This window comes from Rana temporaria, chromosome 2 (assembly GCF_905171775.1).
Source record: "Rana temporaria chromosome 2, aRanTem1.1, whole genome shotgun sequence".
Lineage (NCBI taxonomy): Eukaryota > Metazoa > Chordata > Amphibia > Anura > Ranidae > Rana > Rana temporaria.
Window position 1 is genome coordinate 157,518,390 of NC_053490.1, and position 25,871 is coordinate 157,544,260.

A 25,871-nucleotide genomic window follows, 5' to 3' on the forward strand; every position below is an offset into this window, starting at 1 on the left:
TACAACCAGATGGATCCAGAACGCATTGCCCCCGCGAGATGTCAGATATTTTTTGGCAAGTTTTACAGTAAACTGTATAATTGCCTGACTCCGGAGAACCATTTTTCTTTCACCCAAGATAAGTTTGAGTCCTTTTTCTCCAACATTAAACTTCCAAAGTTATCTTTAGCGGATTTAGCCGGATTGAATGTGGCGGTATCGGCTGAGGAACTTTTGGCCATAATTAAGGATCTTCCCTTACATAAATCACCTGGCCCTGACGGTTTACCTTACTTCTACTATAAAACTTTCATTTATATTTTGTCTCCCCATATGTTGACCCTTTTACAGTTTTGTTTAAGGGCACTACCCCGCATTCCCACGTCTCCCACTCTCACATTTCGGTCATACCGAAGCCTGGTAAGGATCCCTCCATTCCAGACAACTACAGACCCATAGCTCTTTTGAATTCAGATTATAAAATAGTTACCAAGATTCTCGCATCCAGACTGTCCAGGCTAATACCCACCCATCTCTTTTATTTTTACCTACAGGTTAGACATTTTTTTCATTCTAAATCTCCCACCCTGACTCTCGACAAACCCACACCTGTTGAGTTTTTGTGTGCCCAGGGCCCTCACCAATTACATCTAATATCCTCTATTCACTGTATCCTCCATGAGTCGACCCCTCTTTCTGAAACCACACACCTTTACATGAGAAAATGGTCCCACTTATTAGGTAAGCCTATTACGGTCCAAACCTGGGATAAGATTTGATCTTCTACCTTTAAGTCCTCCAAATGTGTGACTCAATGGAAAACGTCTATTAAAATTCTCATGTTTTGGTATAAAACCCCTGATGTCATTCATACATATGTTCCCTCAGTTCTATCACACTGCTGGTGTTGAGGAAATGACACTGGTTCTTTGTTTCATATCTTCTGGAAATGTTCCTTGACCAAACACTTTTGGCAAGAGGTGAGGATGCTGGCACAGGAGGTGATGGATGTGTCCCTTCCGTTTGATCCCTTGAATTTCCTTTTGGGTCTTCCATTCCCAGGTCTAACCAAAAATGCTAACCGCTTAGCCGCCTATATTTTACTGGCCGCCAAAAGGCTCATACCGTTGTGTTGGTTGTCTGGTGTTTCTCCTCTGTGGCCCAGATTTCTTCACCTGGTTGCTGAAATTCAGAGGATGAAGTATTTGACAAAATCTGTTCACGATTCCATACCACAATTTTATAAAGTCTGGGAACCTTGGGATCACTTGAGATATGGGATCCCTGTGCCATTGCCCTCACCTTAGTCTATGTCTTTATTCCCCGTTTATACTTCCAATGTATACCTAAGAGTTGTTTGCTTTATATTATCCAGTAAAGCTATGCGGATCACTCCTGTGTTCTGCGTCTTTGGACACTGTGTACATGTCATGTGTTCCCATTTTCTCCTTTGAACAATTTCTCTGTTGTCATTCTGTTGATGTTTTCAATATTCTGTACCTTATGATACGGTTATGTCTTACTTGTTTATATAACCCAATAAAAATAAAGTTTTGTAAATATCTCCTAAACATGTGCCGTTCAAGAGATATTTACTGTGCCGATGATGTCATTGGCGCATGCATTCTGAAGAAACTGTAGCCCGTTTCTTTGGGCGAGTGTGCCGTGACAGGTGGCTCCCATGTGCATGCTTCGTTTGCAAGTAAGTGTCACATGCGATGCATACGAGCACATTATGCCTTTATTTTGCAGGGAAGAAGCAAGGAAGAAAAATCCACTAGGGTTTACTTCCTCTTTCAGATGCAATTAGGGAATTGCACTAAAGCTGTCTCTAAACCTGTCACCAAGTAGTAGCTGTGTAGATGAGGTCAATTACTTCAGAGAATGATGTAGGAGATGCACTTATAGATAAAATGCACAATAAAGTGTGCAGTATCATTTCTTATCTTTGTAAAGTGATCTAAATAAATATACATTTGAGATGACTTATTCATCTATTTAATAATGAACACTCCACATTATGTTTACCCATTCAAATTTGTACACAGAAGGAAATGCAAGAAGAATAGCTGCTCAAGGTTAACCTTTGTCATAGAGTTACAAAGCTTGTTTCCTTGTCATTAAGTTCACTTTATGACAGGTATATCGATAATTGGTTGAGGCAACAACTGGAGGCATATTATGTGATAAAACAGAGATCAAAGAGCATGTCAAATGGTAATCTGAGTTATAAGCACAGTAGCACCTTTTAAAATACATTCACACACTACAGGCTTTTATCCACAGTATGTTTGTGCAATATGCATCACTCATTTGAAATGTTTAGATTGTATAAAGGAGAAATGTGAAACAACCACATTTCAAACTGCTTATGGATTGGAAATATGTGATAGTTTGTGATATTAAAGTACACATTCACCATTAATGTGAAATTCCACTTTTAAGAATCCCCCTTTTGACAGTATTGGAGGTTTGTTTGGGGGGTGGAGCGGGTACCAAGTTTGGGCAGGTACCGGCTCCCACTTCTGTAGTCGCCTAGAGCAGTGGTCATCAACCCTGTCCTCAGGGCCCACTAACAGGCCAGATTTTAAGTATTACCTTGGGGAGATGCAGACTAGAATACTGCAATCACCGAGCAGAAAATGATATCACATGTGATGTATTTCAGTTATCTTGCAAACCTGGCCTGTTAGTAGGCCCTGAGGACAGGGTTGATGACCACTGGCCTAGGCGATTCCATCGGAATTCCCCTCCCCCACCTGCATGAACCAGCCCAGGTGAAGATGACGCTGGATCCTGGAACGTTAAGTGTCCTTTTATAAAAAAAAAAAAAAAGCCAGCAGCTACAGTGTTTGTAGCAGTTGATTTTTGTTCTCCTTATACAGACTGAGGATTATTTTTAAATACACTGAAGGGAAGGTGTGTTGTGCTATTTAATATCACCCAATTGAAAAGCTATCATGAGATTCCAATGTACACCTAACTCGCGAGTTGCAATTCATTTTGGCAAGACTGCCTGCCTATTAGACATACACATAAATGTGCATCCCTAAAAGGAATACATGTCAAGCTTAAACGGGACAGAACATGTGAATGCTAGATGTCAGCCCAAATAATCTGCTGTATTTCATAGGCAAAAAAAGTACATATACGCACAGTATGCTGAGGGGGGGTGAATAAAAAAAGTTAAAACTAGGGTTGTCCCGATACTAGTATCGGTACCGATACTGAGCATTTGCGCGAGTACTCGTACTCGCGCAAATGCTCCCAATGCCTAACCCAATACTGTTTTTAGTTTATTTCCCGAGAGGGGGTGGAGTGCGGGTGGAGAGGGGGCGGAGAGCGGAGCAGAGCAGTCCTCGTATGGAGGAGAGCTGCTGCTGCCTAGTCCCCTAAGACAAAGCCAAGTCGTCGTCCTCCCGCCGCTGCCGACATCTAGTTAATTTGCGCTGGGGGAACACAACAGCTTTCATTTGAATAGCAGTGTGTTCCCCGCCGCGCCTCATGTATAGAGACTCCCCCTTGCCCAGAAACTTTGATAGGCGATTGGACAGGTGATCTGTCCATCAAAGTCCCCGGGCAAGGGGGAGTGTCTATACATGACGAGGCGCGGCGGGGAACACACTGCTATTCAAATGAAAGCTGTTGTGTTCCCTCAGCGCAAATTAACTAGATCATACCTCCCAACTGCAAGGTTTTTTACCGCATAATGACAGTGAAGAGGAGGTAGAGGATGTCCGAGGAAGAGTTCCCCCCCGCTCCTCAACACTACAGCATGGAAGGAGGAAGAAGCCATGAACATGAGGTCAGTTACGTCCACCCTGCAAGTTTAACGCCCCCCCAGCACAGCTCAACAACTGCAATCATTTTTTGGCGTCCTGCAGCAGCACCCCGCTCCCCCCCTCCCCCCGCTCAAGAAGTGTAATGGCAGAAACTGTTCTCGGCACCCCCTGGGACAACTATAATGGCAGAAACTTTTCTCGGTGTCCCGCGGTAGTGCCCCCCCGCCAAACAACTGTGATGCCAGAATCCCGCAGCACCATGTTGAAAAGTTGGGAGGTATGAGCTAGATGTCGACAGGGGGGGGGGGGGGTACTTGGCTTTCTCTTAGGGGACACAAGGCTGCATTATGGACAAGGCTGCATTAGGGACATGTCTGCATTATGGACATGGCTGCATATAGGGACATGGCTGCATCTAGGGACATGGCTGAATTAGGGACACAAGGCTGCATTTGGGGACACATGGCTGCATTTAAAAAAAGTATCGGTATTCAGTATCGGCCAGTACATGAAAAAAAGTATCGGTACTTGTACTCGGTCCTAAAAAAAAGTGGTATCGGGACAACCCTAGTTAAAACTAACTATTATAAGAAGTAGCAGAAATGTTTTACACGGTACATGTTACTATCTATCTATCTATCTATATATATATATATATATATATATATATATATATATATATATATATATATATATATATATATATATATATATATAGTATCGGCAGCACTTTACCACCTTTCACCACATTGTGGCCAAAAGATAACAGTGTTTACCAAGATTGGTGCATCGGAACTGCTACCATCTTACCGCACACTAGTGGCTGTTAAAACAGGTTCATGATATGGATACTTACATCATCAATATACCTACATGTATATTTGATGCCCCTTTTGTTTTGATGTTCTTTTTTGTCATATATATTTAAAGACAAAAAAAGATAAGGAATATGTGTGATTTAAGGAAGGTGTACATTGCACCCTGAAAATATATGTAGGGCCGAAACATCGAATCGATTGATCGACAACTAATTGATTATGAAATTAATTGATTACAATTTTCATAATCGATTAATCGGCCAGTAACATAATGGGGTTAAAAAAACAAAAAAAAGCCATTTATAGTACAAAAAAGCAAATCGCTACTGTAAATATAATGATATTGTCCAATCATATAAGACCGTATATGTGAATGTGATGATACATCCACAGATACAGATAAAAACTGAAAAAAAGTCTCTACTAAATAAATCCTTAGAAACAGTTCAGAATTAGTGATTGTGCAAAAATAAAAATGACTAATCTTCGCAGATATGAGATGAAATAAATCCAGCACCAAGGTGAATGGAGGCTTACCGCAAACAGTGGACCCAAAATAGGCTTATACCTAATGGGTCAAACACGCTTGTAATTGATGGTACCCAGCATGAAGGTGAAGTCCAATGCAGGATCAGGGAAAGAAACGGCTTGAAGTCAGCTTGTGATGTTTATAAACTCAGATCCATAGGGAGGTTCAGATACTCAATTCAAAGGAAGGGGGGAGAAAGAAGGCAAAGATGCACATAGTGTAAATCCGTTTTAAAAAAGTTTACTTGGCAGCAAAGTTTAAAAAGTTACACTCACATTTTCAGCACTTGTATCAGGCATATAACAATAGGCAGTAATGTCAGCAGGTTCCTGACGCGTTTCGATCTAATCGATCATCATCTGACAACGCTGACATTACTGTCTATTGTTATATGCCTGATACAAGTGCTGAAAATGTGAGTGTAACTTTTTAAACTTTGCTGCCAAGTAAACTTTTTTAAAAAGTTTGGTATAACATTTTCGCTGTAAATATTACTTTCACTGTCCCACAGTAAAAAAAATGAACCCCTTGCAGTAGCGATTATTTGCTCTTTTTGTACTTATTTTAGTTTTTGCAAGCCCATTATTTTACTAAACATCTCAGGCCTGGGTTCACACCTCAGTTTTTTGGTGCTTTTTGCAGAAACACACTACAGTTCATTTCCTATGGGACACATTCACATCCATGATTTTTTTTCAGCTGCTGTGCATTTGGAAAGGGCAAGGACTTTTTAACGCAAAACGGTGCTTTTTTTTTTTGGTTCAATATACTTTAATAGAGAAGCTGCAGAAAAGCATGTAATGTGTTTTTGCGGAAATTTGTGTTTAGTAATCTGCCCAACAACAAATTGGTCCAAAAATAAAAATGCATTTTTTTTTTTTTAAGGCTATTATCGGATTAATCGAAAAACAATAAATCGGCCAACTAATCGATTATGAAAATAATCGTTACTTGCAGCCCTAAATATATGTAGATGTTTTTATATACACATCGCTTTTGTATATTGTAAATGTTTGGCTCATATGTTTGAAAAACCTTAATAAAATATTGAAATAAAAATAAATAAAAAAAAGTTCTTTGGTTACCCCTTAGTTTCATGTTGAAATGCAGATGTAGTGTTCAAAATAATCATAAAGGATAACCATTAGCTTATTTATTTATATACAGATATGGTTTTGCTTTATTAATGCTGCATTTTAACTTAGAAGGGACATTTTGTTTTAATAAAACCACCCTCTTTTCCAAGACAGGGATCTATCAGTGCACACTCTTAGGTAGCAAGGATTTTTTGCCACAAATTTGTGGCAGTGTTGAATTGCAAGTCTGTTAACTTACTGCACTTGTAAGTGTATTGAGTTTATCTATGATTAGCCATGACCCCTTGCATTCAGTGCAATTTCATCCTCCAGGGAACATTCCACTACTAAAATTGTGCACGTGCACGTGTACCTTTCTTCATTTCCGAATAATTGTGGCAAAAAAAAAAATAGATCACCTTGGGGGCTCCACTTTTCAACTTCTGTGTTTGTTCTGTCTTGGCATCTTTTTATTTAGGTATAAACGTAGTGCAGTGCAAAAACATGCATATCGTTAGAACAATACTAAAATTAATAAAGTGAAGGGGGGCAAGCGGACATCTTGTTACACCCACCAGAGTTTTAGATTTCACAGTTATTTTCCACACAAAACTGAGCTTATATGCTTAATTACAGTATTTGGAAATTTGACGGACTGTTTACGTTACATTTTTAAAGCAGCAGCAAACCTGCTGACCTTACATGGTTGCTAATGTGACAGAACACCTCTGATTTTAACATTTAACATGTAAACAAGTCAGTCGCATTTACAAATACTGTATTTAAACATATAAGCTCTGTTTTCTGTTAAAAATAACTGTGAAATCTAAAACTCTAATGGGTGTAAAAAGATGTCCGCTTGCCCCCTTCACACTCTATCATTACTGTGCAATGGTGTGGGGTGTAGCAAGATGGTGGCGATGGAACGTCACTTCCGGAGCAATCAGTGATAGGGAGCGGAATGTGACAATACAGCTGCAGTGCTAGAATGTTGTCTTTATCCAGCCAAGAAAAGAGTCTGCACAGCTGAAGGGATGCCAGGTGTTTATTCTCAGATTGGCATCTGCTCCCTTCCAACCCATCCCCTTGATTTGCCTACACAGTTAAAGGCAAGGTCTCATAGTAACTCTCTGCCCCAAGCTCTTTCTCTTTATGGGAAGTACCTGTGCATGTAGTAAAAGCCTAGCAGGGGGGTGTGTGCAACATGTTCATGGTTTAATTGTGCAAGCAAGTTGTGTTATATTGGGGTTGATTTACTAAACTGGAGAGTGCAAAATCTGCAGCTTTGCAGAAAAACCTCCGGCTTCCATTTTTCTTTTGTTATGTCTTGTCAAAGCTTAAAGCGGGGGTTCACCCTATGAACGGAAATTTTTTTTTTTTTCCCCTACTACCATAAAATCAGGCATTGTAGCGCGAGCTACAGTATGCCTGTCCCGATTTTTTTACCCCCGTACTCACCTTGTAATCGTTCATCGAAGATACCGGGGAATGGGCGTGCCTATGGAGACGGAGGATGATTGACGGCCGGCTCTGGCGCGTCACGCTTCTCCGGAAATAGCCGAAATAGGCTTGGCTCTTCACGGCGCCTGCGCATAGCCTGTGCGCAGGCGCCGTGAACAGCCGAGACCTACTCCGGCTGTCCTCGGGGAGAGTGACGTGCCAGGGCCGGCCGTCAATCATCCTCCCTCTCCATAGGCACGCCCATTCCCCGCGGGAGCCGAAATCTACGATGTCCGATTACAAGGTGAGTCCGGGGTTAAAAAAATCGGGACAGGCATACTGTAGCTCACGCTACAATGCCTGTCTCAATGGTAAAATCATGTGGGAGAAGGTGAACTACCGCTTTAACCACTTGCCGCCCGCCCTATAACAAAAAGATGTCGGCAAAGTGATTTCAATATCCTGACTGGACCTCATATGACGTCCTCAGGATATTGAGCCGATGCGTGCCCCCGGGGGCGCGCATCGCGGCGATCGTTGTTGCAGGGTGTCCGTCTGACACCCTGCAACACCGATCTAGGTAAATAGTCTCAGTCGGAGACTCTTTACCACGTGATCAGCCATGTACAATCACGGCTGATCACGATGTAAACAGGAAAAGCCAGTAATCGGCTTTTCCTCACTCGCATCTGTCAGACGCAAGTAGAGGAGAGCCAATCGGCGGCTCCTCTGACGGGGGGGGGGGGTTGTGCGGATCGATTATCAGCACAGCCCCCCGAGGATGCCCATACTAGACCACCAGGGATGCCACTAGACCACCAGGGATGCCCACCACCTGTTATTCCACCTTAGACCACCAGGGATGCCAATTAGTGCCCACAATGGATGCCAATCAGTGCCCACAATGGATGCCAATCAGTGCCCACAATGGGCATCACTAATTGGCAGGCAGTTTTTGGCACTGATTGGCATCCATAATTACAATACAGTACATCCGTGCCACCTATCAGTGTCCATCCATGCCACCTATCAGTGCCCCATCAGTGCTGCATATTAGTGCCCATCAATTCCACCTCATTGGTGCCACCTCATCAGTGCCCGTCAGTGAAGGAGAAAACATACTTATTTACAAAGTTTTGTAACGGAACCCAAAAAAAAAGTTTTTCAAAATGTTCGGTCTTTTTTAAATTGTTTTAGCAGAAAATAAAAATCCATGAGGTGATCAAATACCACCAAAATAAAGCTCTATTGTGGGAACAAAATTATACAAATTGAGTTTGGGTACAGTGTAGCATGACGCGCAATTGTCATTCAAAGTGCAACAGCGTTGTAAAGCTGAAAATTGGTCTGGGCAGGAAGGTGTATAAGTGCCCTGTAATGGATGTGGTTAATTGAGCAAGTTTAAGTTAAAAGTTTATTGGCTATCCTGCACAACTGCACCAGATTATGCACGTCTCCAGTGTTCGTAAATAATCCCTATCTTACTTGTCACGACTCTGGGGATATAACAAATTCCTGCTCTGCTATCTTAAAGGTGGTAGTAAACTCTGTTATACCACTTGTACCTACAGGTAAGCCTATAATAAGGCTTACATATAGGTATTGTGTATACCATATGTACTGGGCTGCTTGGGTAGATATTCAGATTGCATGCAGAGGGTGACGTCATTGGTGCATGTGCTCTGAAGGTCTGGCAAATCAGTGGCCAGACCTTCAAGGCCCACGCCATAAATGTGTGAGTGAGGAATGTCATCACACCCCTGGCCACTCATGTAGCGGAGGAACCGAACTTGGAAGGAAGACCGGGGGAAGATGGAAGCCTGCGGAGCAGTGACTCTTAACCACTTAAGGACCGCCTCCTGCACATTTACGTCGGCAGAATATCACGGCTGGGCACATGTACGTACAGGTACGTCCTGTACTAGTCCGAAGATCCATGACCAGGACCCGATCGCCACTGGAGTCCCGCGATCTGTCCCCGAAACGGAAGAACGGGGAGAGCCGTGTGTAAACACGGCTTCCCCGTTCTTCACTGTGGCGGCAGCATCAATCGTGTCATCCCTGTTATGGGGGACACAATTGATGATGTCACACCTACAGCCACACCCCCCTACAGTTGTAAACACACTTCAGGTCACACATAACCCCATCAGCGCCCCTTGTGTGGGTAACTCCCAAACTACAATGGTAATTTCACAATAAACAATGCATTTTAAATGCATTTTTTGGCTGTGAAAATTACATTGGTCCCAAAATGTGTCAAAATTGTCCGAAGTGTCCGCCATAATGTCACGAGAAAAATCTCTGATCGCCGCCATTAGTAGTAAAAAAAAAAAAATAATAAAAATGCAAAAAAAAACTATCCCTCTTTTGTAAACACTATAAATTTTGCGCAAACCAACCGATAAACGCTTATTGCGATTTTTTTTTTACCAAAAATAGGTACAATACTTATCGGCCTAAACTGAGGAAAAATGTTTTTTTTTTTATATATATATATTTTTGGGGAATATTTATTATAGCAAAAAGTAAAAAATATTGCATTTTTTTCAAAATTGTTGCTCTATTTTTGTTTATTGCGCAAAAAATAAAAACCGCAGAGGTGATCAAATACCACCAAAAGAAAGCTCTATTTGTGGGAAAAAAAGGACGCCAATGTTGTTAGAAGACACGTCGCACGACCGCGCAATTGTCAGTTAAAGCGACGCAGTGCCGAATCGCAAAAAGGGGCAAGGTTCTTTAGCTGCATTTTGGTCCGGGTCTTAAGTGGTTAAAATAAAGAGAAAATCATGTGTGTGTGTTATATGCCATCATTGGGCTGCCTCAGAGGGTAAGGGGAGGAGCAAGCACCCCCTGTATTGCACAGAGGGATCTCCTGTTTACTCGCCAGTTGGGGCACTTTTAACCCCGCTAGCGCCCGAAAAAAAGGTTAAAAGCGCCCCGCAAAGCAGGTGCTATTTTTAGCGCAAAAGCGTCTGCAAAGTGCCTCAGTGTGAAAGAGGTTTAAAGGACATACAAAATTGTTCAGCTTGACTGTTAAAGACTAGCCAAATAATTCAACAACTGCAGGTACTACATACAACATGTAAAACATTTAACACAGAGCGGCCGACGCCAGGTGGATTGGCACATGTTGCATCCACTTGGCTGAGGCTGTGTACCAATTAGCAATGCAGTGATCTATATGGAGCACAAATGCTCCAGCCCCCTGGAGGCTCGAGCCAGAGAGGAGAGGGAGAGGAAATGGAGACTCAGGCAGAAGTCAGTGAGCCTGAATGTGTATACTGGTGACACTGACATCTTGACATAGCTTCTAAGATGGTATATACGATGTTGCTGCTCTGTCCTCTGTAGATGAAGAAACTGGTTAGAAGGCTGTGTTCGCGACTGATGCAGTAATACCATATGAGAGTTATATGTCACACAGATAGTTAATTCATTACCACTCCTACGAATTGATTAGTCGTGTCGTGTTCAGAGCATCTCCTTATACAGCGGGGTGGATTGTCCATTCATCCCTGTAGAACTGGATATCGGATAGTGGTTTGATGTTGTCACCCTCTATGTCTGACGCTTTGCCATGAACAGAGGCATAAGCAGACCAGAGGATACAGAGGCCGCTCTCCCGTCCCCACTACAACCACATAGATAGGCTCCCCGTTCACTTTCTCACTGACTGGCCAACACAACAGGGACGCGAGGGCGGTGTCAGTGCCGAAATGACGTCAATGTGTTTTGCTGTGCAATTGTGTAGCTTTGTCTGGATTACCATGTGGCATAATTTACAAAAAATGTCTGTACTTTGTCCACTTGGGGCAAAGTAATGTGTGCTTTAGTTTTCAGTCATCTATCTGACTAGCACATACTTTTTTCCACTCACGCTCAGCTGCCAGCAGTTCAGTTCATTACTTGTGTCAAGTACAACTCCAGTGAAATGTAGCTCACATAAGGCTGCACTTTTGCTACATTAACTTGGACCTGTTTGTTTACCCTTTATGACAAAGCTAATGGTCACTTAAAAGTAACCCTTTTTTTTGCCATTGTTTAAGAAAACTTAAAATGGATGTAAACCCATTCATGAAATCTGACCTAGGCACATATCTGTAGTGTTTACTCACCTCTCTACAAAGCCCTAAGTCTTGTGTGTTTCTGCTGCTCCATTCCTCTGTTATCAGCATGATAACTTCTGACAAGTTCTCTGACACAAGAGATAAAAGCAGCTGAAAATGTGTGTGCAGAGGGAACTTAAAGACAAAATAAGCAGATAGCTTGTCTATTCACAGCACAGCTCTGCAAGTTTCTTTGTTCCTCTACCTATGTGGAGGGGGTGTGTGCCTTTCCTCTAATCAGCTTACACACAGTGTATGCCCAGAACCCTTCACACTGCTGAAACATTTCTAACACAATGTGCACTTTATAAAGAATGTAGAAAGCTGTAGACGCAGATATACTTGTAAATTGTATGTAGGGAAATTTGTTTCATCCCTGTGTATCATCTGAGGCTGTGCACTTCACTGGGTATATCCGAGGGTTTACATCCACTTTAATATGAACAATTTAGATAAGACAACTCATCGGCAGGGATGGCAGTACAGTAACAGCACAGTTCCAGGTCCAGGGGAAGTAGTGCATGATTGTACACCATGGTTGGACAGTGTGCACACTAATCCAACTTTGCTTCTACTGATGTTAATTATAGTTTGTTGTTTTGTTTTTGTTTCCTTTTTTACTGTCTAACCACTGTTACTATCAATCTCTGCCAATGCATGAATTGGCTCCCACTCTCCCAATGAATAACATTTAAAATACAGTTAGCAATATCTCAAACTCTCATACAGAAGCCCCAGTGATAACTCTCCTAAAAACTGCTTTTTACTTGTATATTACTACAGTGCTCCATCCAGCTTGCTGCTAATTAATTAAAACTACTGAGTGGAGTTAAATTCTTACAAATGCTCATCCCTGATCTTTAAAAATGAGCTTCCTTTTAATGATTTAAACCCAGCTTCCACCCCTTGCCCTAGACCAGTGGTCTCCAAAGTACGGCCCGTGGGCCACATCCGGCCCGCTAGGACGTTTTGTCCGGCCCGTAGCTTCAGTCATCAGACTTACTGCAGGGACGGCTTGCTTTGCCTTCCGACAGACATTGAGGGATTTCAGCGCAGACCTGCTGCACTTCCCAGCTCCTCCACCAGAGTTAGTTTCATTTTAGCTGTAACAGCTTGTCTGTGTAAAAGGGGCGGGAGCCGGGAAGTACAGAGTGATGTGTCTGCTCTAATGCCAGCTCTTCAAAAGAAGCACAGAACACGCTGATCTACTTGGAAACTTGCAGACAGACAGTGATGGGGAAAATAACGTGCTGGGGGGGGGGGGAGGCTGGGGACACAAGTATAGAGGGGGGACAAAACTGTGTGTGGTGGGAGATCTGATGGGGATGTGGTGATGGCTCTGATGGGGATGTAGTGATGGCTCTGATGGGGATGTGGTGATGACTCTGATGGGGATGTGGATGTAGTGATGGCTCTGATGGGTATGTGGTGATGGCTCTGATGGGGATGTGGTGATGGCTCTGATGGGTATGTGGTGATGGCTCTGATGGGGATGTGGTGATGGCTCTGATGGGAATGTGGTGATGGCTCTGATGGGAATGTGGTGATGGCTCTGATGGGAATGTGGTGATGGCTCTGGTAGGGATGTAGTGATGGCTCTGATGGGGATGTGGTGATGGCTCTGATGGGGATGTGGTGATGGCTCTGATGGGGATGTGGTGATGGCTCTGATGGGAATGTGGTGATGGCTCTGATGGGAATGTGGTGATGGCTCTGGTAGGGATGAAGTGATGGCTCTGATGGGGATGTGGTGATGGCTCTGGTAGGGATGTAGTGATGGCTCTGATGGGGATGTGGTGATGGCTCTGATGGGGATGTGGTGATGGCTCTGATGGGGATGTGGTGATGGCTCTGATGGGGATGTGGTGATGGCTCTGATGGGGATGTGGTGATGGCTCTGATGGGGATGTGGTGATGGCTCTGATGGGGATGTGGTGATGGCTCTGATGGGGATGTAGTGATGGCTCTGATGGGGATGTAGTGATGGCTCTGATGGCGATGTGGTGATGACTCTGATGGGGATGTAGTGATGGCTCTGATGGGGATGTGGTAATGGCTCTGATGAGGATGTGGTGATGGGGATGTGGTAATGGCTCTGATGGGGATGTGGTGATGGGGATGGGGATGTGGTGATGGCTCTGATGGGGATGTGGATGTGGTGGGGGGCTCTGATGGAGATGTAGATGTGGTGGGGGCTCTGATGGGGATTTAGATGTGGTGATGGCTCTGGTGGGGATGTAGATGTGGAGGGGGCTCTGATGGGGAACACTGATGTAAGGCCTCATGCACACTTAATAGTTGGCCCTGGTGCACAAGGCTCTGGCATTTAGGTGCGGGCGGAGGATACAGGTGCACCATCCAGCCCTGCTAATGGCAGCCTTTTTTTAAATTCTGCTCTATTCCATAGCTGAGGAGTAATTTATAAATGGCTTCTTTTTTTTTCGGCCCGTGAATATCTGTAAAATATACAATGTGGCCTTCGAAGTAAAAAGTTTGGAGACCCCTGCCCTAGACCAAACGTTTACTTTGTGCACAAAGTTCTCTTCATGACAAAATAAAGTTCTTCTGCAGAAGTTAAATGTGTTACAGCTCATACTTCAGAGAGTAAAAGTTTTACATATTCTCCTGACAAAAATAACTACAAGGATTGTAATTATGTGCTAGAAAGTTAAACAAACTAAATCACAAAGAAATGTTCCAAATTTGAATGTGTTTTAAAAATGCACGTATTTTAACTAACAAACCAACCATACGATGTACCAAGTGGAGTTTTATAGGTCAAGTGCAACTTTCCACAGAGAGTAATTGATAACTGAGGGCAACACAAAAACTCTAAATATATTAGTAGCATAAAAGAAAAACAGCAATATACAGCATGAGATATTAAGCTCGCAAGGAAAGGTTGAAAAATGCACTAACCTTCTACAGCTGTGATGGAGGCAGATAGAAACAAGAAGCCAAGTGCAGCACAAAAAGCAATAAAAGAAACAAAAAAGTGTTAGTCATGGAGCAGAACAAAAGCGTGCACAGCATTTTTACAATGTCAGAATGACAATTAAAACTAGAAAAATAGTATCTAAAATGATATAATACTAGGTAAGAGATTACCCTGGCAATGGACAATAAAGAGGAAATATAATAGAGAAGTCCAGCCTGAGCTTGTTAGGTTGGGCTTTTTTTTTATGGGTCACAGGAGTCCAATTTGCTTGGCACTCCTGTGACCCGCTTTCAGCAGAGTGGTCTGAAGTCCACTCTCTGCTGACGCCACACAGATCAGTCCAGGCACTGTGTCATCACAACAATGAATTCTGGATATGCCAGGTGCCTGGACTGACACCCGTCTCAGCAAGCCACCGACAACCTGAGATGCCCGCTTCTCGCCCCTCCACAGCTCAGCGCTCCAATGAGCGCAGGAGAGCAGAGCAGAGAGATGCTGACTGACAGTCTGCAGTTCTCTGCTCCGAGAGCTGAGAGAACCGAGTCATTGCGGTGTTCGATCGCTTCAGTTCTCAGTGCAGAGGTGGCAGGGGACCAGATGCAGCATCGGTCCAATGCTGCATCCACCTAGCTAAGTATGATGGGGAAAAAGAACCTAAAAAAAAAAAAAAATAAACATACTTCTCTTTTAAAGTGATTGTTAAATCTCATGTTTTTTCACCTTAATGCATTCTATGCACTTGGGTGAAAAACCTTCTGTGCTGCAGCTCCCCGCAGACCCCTCCCTTTTTCTTACCTGAGCCTGATCCAGTACAGCGATGTGCATGACCCCAATGGCTCCAGCCGCTGTCTCACTCCTCAATGGCCAGATTGATAGCAGCAGGAGCCATCGTCTCCTGCTGCTGTCAATCAAATCCAGTGACACGGGGGCGGGGCCAAGCTCATCCGTCTGTGTCAATGGACACAGCAGCGGCACTCGTAAGCAAGTCCACACAGGTGCCCCCATGGAAAGTGGTTTTCCGTGGGGGCACCTGATGAAGGGGAGGAGCCAGGAGCACTGGCAGGGCACCTCAGAAGAGGATTGGGACTTCTCTGTGCAAAAACCTTACATAGAGCAGGTAAGTAAGGCTACTTTCACACAGAGGCGTTTTTTCAGGCGCTAAAGGGCTAAAAATAGCTCCTGTAAAGCATGTGAAAAAAGCCTCCCCTCCCACCCCAGTGTGAAAGCCAGAGTTGCTTTCACACTGAAACTATGTGCTTGCAGGACAGAAAAAAAAGTCCTGCAAGCAGCATCTTTGGGACGTTGTGGGAACGGTTATTTAAATCTCTCCTAAAACGCCCCGCCATTGAAATCAATGGCCTGTGCTGGCAAAGCTTTTTAACCCTTTTGCAGCCACTAGCAGGGTTTTCAAAGTGCCCTGCTAGCGGCCAAAAAGCCCCGCTAAAACAACGGTAAAGTGCCACTAAAACGTTACCGCCAACGCCCCCCACCCTAGTGCGAAAGTGCCCTACAACATGTTTGTTATTTTAATAAAAAAAACCTTTACAACCCCTTTAAGCTCACAGCTTTTTTTTTAAAATGTAATACAAGAACACTAAATGTTATTTTTTTTTTTTAATACATACTTTTATAAACAGATATGGCCATTAAAATAATTGATTTGTTAATGCTATGACGCAAGGTAAAAGTTAGTCCATGCAAACGTTTTTAGTAGAGATAAAATATCATGTTTGTAATTGGCTCCTGGCTTCTTAAACTTGTTTGATACGCCAACACTGAGAGCTCCTTGATAGAATTCCTGATTTTTCCAGGGGGAAGGAGAGTAGGAAACCCTAAAGCCCCATACACACGTGTCGAATATTAGGTGGTATTGGCCGGTGTGTACGGAAGATGATCCGGCTTCTGTGAAAGATGCATGACCGAAAAAGATCTGCCGATGGGCATCCGAGTGCTGACCGCTGTGTTCTGGTGGGGAAGGGGGTAGTCTCCCTGTCAGAACACCATAGCTCAGCGGGGGACACTGTACTAACATCGGATAGTTAGTATACTGTATCAGCTCCTCCTCAACTCTGTTTTTTTTTTGTTCAGCAATAAAAAAGAAAACTGCCGGTGTGTACTAGGCTTTAGGCTCAGTTCACATCTATGCGGGTGACTGTGGGTGCGGGAATTGCAGAAACTCCCACATCAGCATTTAGCTGCAGTGTGTTTGTGGGTGCAGAAACTGCAGGGAAATTGCATGGTCAAAAGGACCATGTGATTTCCCTATAGGTCACATTTTGAAAAAGGTGCATGCACCTTTCTCTGTGTGGGAAATGCAATGGGCTTTTGTGCCTGAGCAAACACAAAAGTGTAAACCGGGCTCTACAATAAAGCATGTGTGTACATCCAGGGGCGAAAGTGCAATTTTTTTCACTAGTAGAGTCCAACAAAAACAAATTGTTAGCTGGTTTGTGTTTCCAACATTTGTCATCTAACCAAACACTGTATTGTAAGACTGTGTCACATCAGGACAGGCATGCAAAGGCCCATGTGGGTGTAGCTAGATTGAGTATAAAAATGAACATGCATAATCTATTGCATATTTAAATAACAATTTTGTCTGCATCTATTTTATATAAGACTTACAGAATCTGTTTCTGTAATGAAATGCATGATGCACCAATGCACTGAAATCCTCCTTAGCATTATGTTTATTTATTTTTTTACACATTGGTTATACAGTTTTGCTTCTTCGCAAAATGACATTGAGCAATTTTCATTAGTTGTTAGATAGACCCAAAAACATAGAAAATAAAATGTTATTTTAGACTCAAAAGCACATTCAGATAATTAAGTTTACAAGCTAAAGCAAAAAAATAAATAAAAATGCTGTTAACTTATCCGCAGGATGTGGAAACCTTGCATGAAGATCTGAAAAAATTAATGGGGTCGGCAACTAAATAGCAAATGAGGTTTAATGTAGAAAAATGTAAAATAATGCATTTGGGTGGCAAAAAATAGGATTTTTATAAGAGCTTACCTGGAAAAACCTTTTCTTGGAGTACATCACGGGACACAGAGCCTTGTTAATGACTTAATGGGTTATATCTCACCTTCAGGTGCTGGACACTGGTGTGATCAATTAGACAGGAAGTTTCCTCCCTATATAACCCCTCCCATAACGGGAGCACCTCAGTTTTTGTAGCAAAGCAATAAGTGTCCCAAAATCCTCAAATAATAGGGGCGGGAGCTCTGTGATGTACTCCAAGAAAGGGATTTTACTGTTAAGCTGTTCTAAAAATCCTATTTTCTTTTTTGTACATCATGGGACACAGAACCTTATTAATTACTTAATGGGATGTCCCAAAGCAATTCTTAACCTGAGGGGAGGGAGACACCGATCAAAAAGCAGACCGCCATTGGATGTGAGGACCTATATTGCTGCCTGCAGCACACTGTGCCAAAAAGTGGCATCCTCCCGCCTTCTTATGTTCACCTGAAAGAAATTAGTAAACGTACGCACAGGCGACCAAGTTGCGGCCTTGCAAACCTGAGTCCTAAAGGCTTGGTAATGCACCGCACATAAGCGCTTATTGTCATGGTAGAGTGCACTCTAAAGAAACAGGGGGAAACCCTCCCTTTAAACCACAAGCCTGACTAATAACCCGATGAATCAACATTGAAAACAGTTGATTTAGGCACTGCCTGCCCTTTCCTGGGGCCTCCTGGTAGCGCAATAAATGTTTTCCATATCTGAGCAGCTGCTTCAGATAGGCCTTGACTGCTCTCATTACAACGAGAGAGTGTAACCATTTAAATAGCTGATTTGAACAATACTACATTTCCTTCTGTAGAACAAGGTTCTGGAAAAAGGAAGGCAAGAAACATCTTGATTCAAATGAAAACTAGATCATTTTAGGAAAAAAGGCTAGGTGAGGATTTAACATCACCCTATCCTTAAGAATAATTAAGTATGGCTCTATACAAAGGAAATCTGCCAGCACAAAGTCTTGCAGAGGCTACCGCAACCAAGAACACCAATTCCCTTGTGAGAAGGATGAAGGGAACTATGGTGCATCGGCCCAAGGTGCTGTCCTTGTAAGCCGACAAAACTAGACTCAACCCCCCGGGCACAAGGGCGACTCAACTGGCGGACTTCTACGCATTACCACTTGTATCAAGGCCGGGATCAAAGAGTGTGAAGCAAGTAGCCTTTGAAAACACTGACTAGGCCGAGATTTGACCCTTAGTGGAACTTAAAGGCTAGCTCCATCTCCTTTTTAAATATAGGAAGGTAAGAATTCTATCTATGACATACTTCCAAGGATGCCATCCCTTGGTTTTATACCAGGAACATGGGCCTCCCAAATCCTATGATACGTGGTCCTAGAGGTCAGCTCTCCTGTATGAATCAGGGTAATTGTCACTGATCCTGAAGCCTGCACAGTAAGATCAACTGGATCATGCCGGAGCTATTAGGCTGGCTTCCGTTCCCCTCTGATGTTGCGAACAAAAGATAATTAGGACAGCCGCACTAAAATCCAGCGTAGATTTATTGTAAAAGAATGAAACCAGGCACTACAAGTCACAGCAACAAAACCCAGGACAGCTGACACGTTTCACACTAACTTAGTGTTTACTCATAGCGGATTTTCACACAAAAGACCTCTAATACATATATCAATCCTGTCTGGACACGTGATCAAAAAAAGGTGAAGATTAAAATGCAATTGAAAAACTGCAAAGCAATCAAATCAAAGCTAATTAAGACCTGTTGTGATAGGGGTCAAAAAGACCTTCTGTTTTTATGCTGATCGCAGGTGCTAAAAAAACAAACATAGAGGAACATATTAGAGAGGGTAGACTAAAAACAAAATAAGTTGATAAAAAACACACATAAAACAGATAGACATTTTGCATGTGTACTGCATATATTAATCTAGGCAACAACAACAAAAATACATGCATGAAATGTGTGTGAAATAAATTGTGAATGTGAGTGGAGGTTTCTCTACTATTTGCTAAATGCGAAAAACCATTATATAAAAAACAACAACAATATGTATGTGTAATATCTAATATGCATGAATATTGTGTGTGTCTACCATGAATATTGTGTATAACCATAGCCAATGGTAATTATGGTAGACATTATTAAACCTAATAGTCTTAAAAGTGCAGAAAAAAGTAGTGGTATTGGTGAATAACCAAATAATAATAATAATAATAATAATAATAATAAAATAATTATGTGATAAAAAACTATTGTCATTAGTAGTGTCATGTAATGAAAGATTAAATATATGATGTTGATGAAAATAACAACAGCAACAATGTGTGAATACAAATTGACAGAACACACCATATTAAACGTGTATGTGTACATATATACAGTGGGGATCGAAAGTTTGGGCACCCCAGGTAAAAATGTGTAATAATGTGCATAACGAAGCCAAGGAAAGATGGAAAAATCTCCAACAGGCATCAAATTACAGATTAGACATTCTTATAATATGTCAAAAAAAGTTAGATTTTATTTCCATCATTTACACTTTCAAAATTACAGAAAACAAAAAAATGGTGTGTGCAAAAGTTTGGGCACCCTGCAGAGTTAATATATTGTACTGCCCCCTTTGGCAAGTATCACAGCTTGTAAACGCTTTTTGTAGCCAGCCAAGAGTCTTTCAATTCTTGAAAGTACCTTTGCCTATTCTTCCTTACAAAAGTCTTCCAGTTCTTTGAGATTTCTGGGCTGTCTGTCACGCACTGCTCTTTTAAGGTCTATCCATAGATTTTCATTTATGTTGAGGTCAGGAGATTGTGAAGGCCATGGCAAAACCTTCAGTTTACGCCTCTTGATGTAATCCCCCATGGATTTTGAGGTGTTTAGGATCATTATCCATTTGTAGAAGCCATCCTCTCTTTAACTTCAGCTTTTTCACAGATGGCATCCAGTTACCATCCAAAATTTGCTGAAATGTTATTGAATCCATGTTTTCCTTCGATTCATGAAATGTTCCCTGTGCCACAGTTGGACAGAGGTTCTTTTCATTAAATTCTGTGCCCTTTCTTCTCCAAACGTACCTTTGTTCATTCCGGCCAAAAAGTTCTATTTTAACCTCATCAATCCACAGAACTTGTTTCCAAAATGCATCAGGCTTGTCTATATGTTCATTTGCAAAGTTCAAACACTGATTTTTGTGGTGAGGACGTAGAAGAGGTTTTCTTCTGATGACTTTTCCATGAAGACCATGGGCCAGATTCACAGTGGACTTACGAATGTGAGCCGTCGTATCTATGCGCCTGATTCTTATAATCAGTTACGCATAGATTTGGCCAAGATACGAGCGGAGTAAGTCTCCTACGCCATCGTATCTTGGGTGCATATTTATGCTGGCCGCAAGGGGCGCTTCTGTAGATTTACGCTTCGAATATGTAAATTAGGTAGCTACGCCGATTCACGAACGTACTTGCACCTGCTACGCCGTTTACATTAGGCTTACGTCCGGCGTAAAGTTATCCCTGCTATATGAGGCACAGCCAATGTAAAGTATGGACGTCGGCAAGCGTATCTTTTTACGTCATTTACGCAAGTTGTACGTGAATGTGGCTGTGCGTAGGTTACGTTCACGTCACAGGCATTGGGCCTGGTGTATCTTATGGAGTAAATTTGATGTGATACTGAGCATGCGCGCGCATGCGCCGTACGATCGGCGCTTCATTTGCATGGGGTTACGGCTCATTTTAATAAAACACGCCCACCTCTTCCACATTTGTATTAAGCGGGCTTACGCCGGCCGATTTACGCTACGCTGCCGCAACTTACGGAGCAAGTGCTTTGTGAATACTGCACTTGCCTGTCTAAGTTGTGGCGGTGTATCGTAAATAGGATACGCTATGCCAATTTAAAGATACGCTCTCCTACGTGAATCTGGCCCCATATTTGTACAAGTATCTCTTTATAGTGGAATAGTGTACCACAACTCCAGTGTCTGCCAGATCTTTCTGGAGGGATCGTGCAGTCAAATGTGGGTTTGGATATTCTTGTTCCAGGCAGACAAAATGATGTTTAAAGCAGCCTTGAACGAAACTAAGCATAGGGGACCGCTTTGAATGAAGCTACCATCTTCCCTAGCACCTTAAGCAAAAAAGGTGAATGGAAGGAACTCTTCCTTGCCTTGACCACATAGAACAGCTTTCTTATAGTGCCGATTTTGTCTGAGGCAAGAAAAAAAACTCTTCTTGGGCTGTGTCCCAAACACTCCAAGCTTCTTACCGAACGTAAGAATGTACCTTTAGACTGGGATCCTAATGCAAGTGTTCCATATACCTTCCATCGTCGGAACCAGCCTCGTCCCCGGTCCACCTCGTTGCGGTGCCCACGGGTGCTCGAGGGGCGGGCGGGATCATGCTGGACGCGCTTAGGTCAAGCCGTGCTATCGATTGATCTATCGGTAGCAGATTGCCTCTGTATGCCATTGCTGCTATACCCGGGGCCTTTTAGTCCTGCTAGAGGCGAGCCCTAGCACATTGTAAACCCGGGCACGGTGGCTACCCGGAGGGCAAGAACACCAACTGGAAGAGCTGCCGTTCCCCTGTGAAACGCAGACAACCTCTGAAATGCCATGCAAATAGATACATATGCAAATAGCTCCCCATATGTGTATGTAGCCTGTGTTAAAATCTTACGTCTTATGTCCCTATGGAAGCGTGTGCACATGGAAGTATGAATTCATACAAACATGCTTTAGGCAAAACATAAAAAGTGTGCATTGTAAACATGCATTGATGTAGCACGTGTGCTATGGAATGGGCATTTTTGCAAGCAAGCATGACTTTATGAACGTGTTGCAGACATGTATTCCAATGCAAACACAAGGAATCCCGTATATTTAAAGAAACCTATAATAACATGCCTTATTATGACATCACGCAAAACTAGGCGATCATGCATCCTTATGTGATTCAGCATTTTTTATTATTATGCGTTCAAGCATTTTAAGCACCACTGTGCGAACAAGTACCCTTGACCAAGGACTGTTGTAGGATCAGGCACCCTTGCGCGATCCAGCATCTTTATGCAACCAAGAATTTGTATGTGATTTTAGACATTTCTGTGAAAACAGGCCTCACTGTATGATCAAGTATCCTTGAATAATCCATGACTCTTGTGTGGCCAAGCATGTTTATGCGGTCAAGCATCTTATGTGACTAAGCACTTAAATGTGATCAAGCATCCTGATGTGACTATGTAAAAATCATGTGTAGTCATACGAACACAAAAAAAAACATGTATCTTTATGTGATTAATCATAAACATGTTTTTACCCCACATGCACTTTGTACATTTCATACTCATGTTTCTTTATGCAAACCTGTGGACTGGTAAAGAGGAAGTTATCCTCCGCACTGTGCATTACCGCAATCATGTGATTTAGCCGATTAGCAACAATGTGCAGGATCAACTGTGCATCCCAGCAGTTGTGTGTTTGGCTAGCTTGAGGATCATGTGGAGATTTTTAGCATCCTATACTCTTTGGAGGGGGAAAAAAGCTTATGCAAGTGCCCAATCAGCATAAACTGTTCCAGTAATGGACGGACTGGGAAGGTACAAGAAACCTATGGGAATTTAAAAGACCCCAAGGGAGAGACATAGGCTTTGTTATACACAGCATGAATTTCTGTAAAAAATTGCAGCTGAGACTTCAGGCTTTTGATACCCCTGCCTCGTCAGATTGCCCCTGTCCCCTGATGGTGAATCTGCATCATCAGACTGTTGATCCTCTGTTTAAGGATTTAGAGCAGGGGAAAGGGATCTACCCCACTTTCAGCTCGTTTGTGAGGATACTGCAATGATAGCAGCCAACCTCTCCTAAAAAAAAAAAAAAAAACAACCAATGCAAATACAAAAGTGTCCTCAATGACATATGCAGGGCTGCAATGTTGGGAGAGGCTGCAGTGCCTGACAGGGCCAATGGCTCATCCTGTGCTGCTGCCTCAGGTCTCTCAGGGGAGGATAGTATCAAGCAGGCATGTCTAAAACCAGTAGATCTAGATGGCGACACTTTAGTGCCCCCTTTTTCCTGCCCCTGAACCCCTTTACAGGGAGACATAGTCCCAAGCCAAAAGGCAGAGGTACTAACACAGGTGCATCAACTGCTGAGCCTAGTCTGGCAATATACAAATGCTTGCTAATCTGCACAGCCTGAGTAGGTGTCTGATCACGTGTATATATATATATATATATATATATATATATGTGATTCCAGACTTACGCCTGAAAGGGACATGCACGTGCAGCTTTTGCTGTGATATGTGTATATGTATTCACAGCAGAAGCTGATCTGTGGGTGTCTGGCATGCAATATCCCCCTGTGCCCACCGACCATCGGGAAGACAGAAAACTGAAATGCGCCTATGTAAACAAGGCATATCTCCGTTCTGACATGAGGGAAGTGGTTGACACGGTGTTCCTGAAAAGCTGGGACTAGAATCAATCTCTTGCCCAAGTGAAAGCAGCACACATTGTACACAAAAACTCTGGCTAGGTACAGAGTTAACCCTTTGATCGCCCTAAATGTTTAATCCCTGTGATTAGTACAGCGACAGCCCATATTTGTAGCACTGATCACTTTATTAATGTCACTGGTTCCGGCAAAGTGTCAGTGTCCGATTGTCTGCCGCAATATTGCAGTCCCACTATAAATTGCTAATCGCCACCATTACTAGTATAAATAAATAAATACATTTTCCATAAATATATTCCATAGTTTGTAGACGCGATAACGTTTATGTAAACCAATCAATATACCTTATTGGGATTATTTTTCCCAAAAACATGTAGCAATATACAGTACATATTGGCCTACATTTTTGCCAGAATTTGATATTTAGAATTTTTTTATTGGAAATGTTTTATAGCAGAAGTAAAAAATAGTTTTTTTTCAAAATTTCGGATTTTTTTTGCGCTAGTGCAGTGGTGATTAAATAGCACCAAAGGAAAGCTTTGTCGATAAAAAAATTACAAAAACTTTACTTGGGTACAGTGTTGCACGTCTGCACAATTGTCAGTTCAAATCATGCAGTGCCGTATCACAAAAAATGGCCTGGTCATTGGGGGGGGGGGGGGGGGGTGTAAATCTTCCAGAGGTCAAGTGGTTAATTCAATTATGCAGTGCTGCTTTAGTATTGGATAAAAATGCCCACAGATTGCTGACCTGCGGAAAAAAATGTACTCTTCAGCAGGTTCATTGGGGGTGCCAACAACTCCTATTAGAAAACACAGTGCATCTACCCTGTGGATGCATTTTGGGCCGGGCACACATACCAAGTGCAGAGGTGTCAACCTAGCTGAAGCAAGTCTGGGTTTATAGAACAGCCTTCCATATTGATAAAAAATATTATGAAAAAAGGCAAACTACCTTAAAGTGGGACTTTAATTTTGAATATTTAAAACATACTCACCCATCAGAAAGGGAAACCTCCCTGTAGTCATAGGGGGCTTCTCACCAACTATAATTATTGTGAACACAACAGGAATCCTATATCCAAAGCTTCCCATACAGAACCAATGTGTCTTACAGATGTACTGCAACGCTAGATGATGTTGGAAATGACAGCGTTGAATCAAGGTAAAATCCCTAATCTACAGTATATGAAAAGCTGATTTACCAAAGTTAAAGGAGTTGTAAAGGCAGAAGTTTTTTTTTTGTTTTTTTTTATATAGAAGCCTCCCCAGCACCCCCTAATACTTACCTGAGCCCCATCTCTCTCCAGCTATGTCCACGAGTGTCTAAGCCACCCGGGACTCTTCTCCCGATTGGCTGAGACACAGCATTGTCGCCATTGGCTGTTAAAGTCAGTTAGCCAATAAGGGGAGAGAAGGGGCGTGGCCGGGTTGGGCTCTGTGTCTGAATGGACACACTGAGCTGTGACTCGGCTTGGGTGTCCCCATAGCAAGTTGCAGGCTGTGGGAGCACTCGACAGGGGGGAGGGGCCAGGAGAAACAAAGAGGGCCCCAAGAAGAGGAGGATCCACGCTGCTCTGTGCAAAACCAACTGCACAGAGGATGTAAGTATAACATGTTTGTTATTTTAAAAAAAAATACATGTTTTCTATTTTCTTAATTCTAGGCAAGCTACTAATTCATGCCCACAGATAATGCCAATATTTATGCATTTATTTATTTTGTGAAACAAAACTTGAAATCAAAACCTTGTGT

At 42.6% G+C, this 25,871-nt stretch overlaps 1 protein-coding gene across 4 annotated transcripts in view; it reads right to left on the reverse strand.

Annotated features, from left to right (window-relative positions):
• Positions 1 to 25,871, reverse strand: part of DIAPH3 (diaphanous related formin 3) — an 844,467-nt gene that overhangs the window by 444,663 nt on the left and 373,933 nt on the right. For 3 of the 4 annotated variants that reach the window (XM_040341346.1, XM_040341345.1, XM_040341343.1), the window contains one exon: positions 14,653 to 14,661. The exons of the other annotated variant lie outside the window; for it this stretch is intronic. In XM_040341346.1, coding sequence (XP_040197280.1) covers positions 14,653 to 14,661 — 9 coding nt within the window. The remainder of the gene's footprint in view (positions 1 to 14,652; positions 14,662 to 25,871) is intronic. 4 annotated transcript variants of the gene reach the window in all.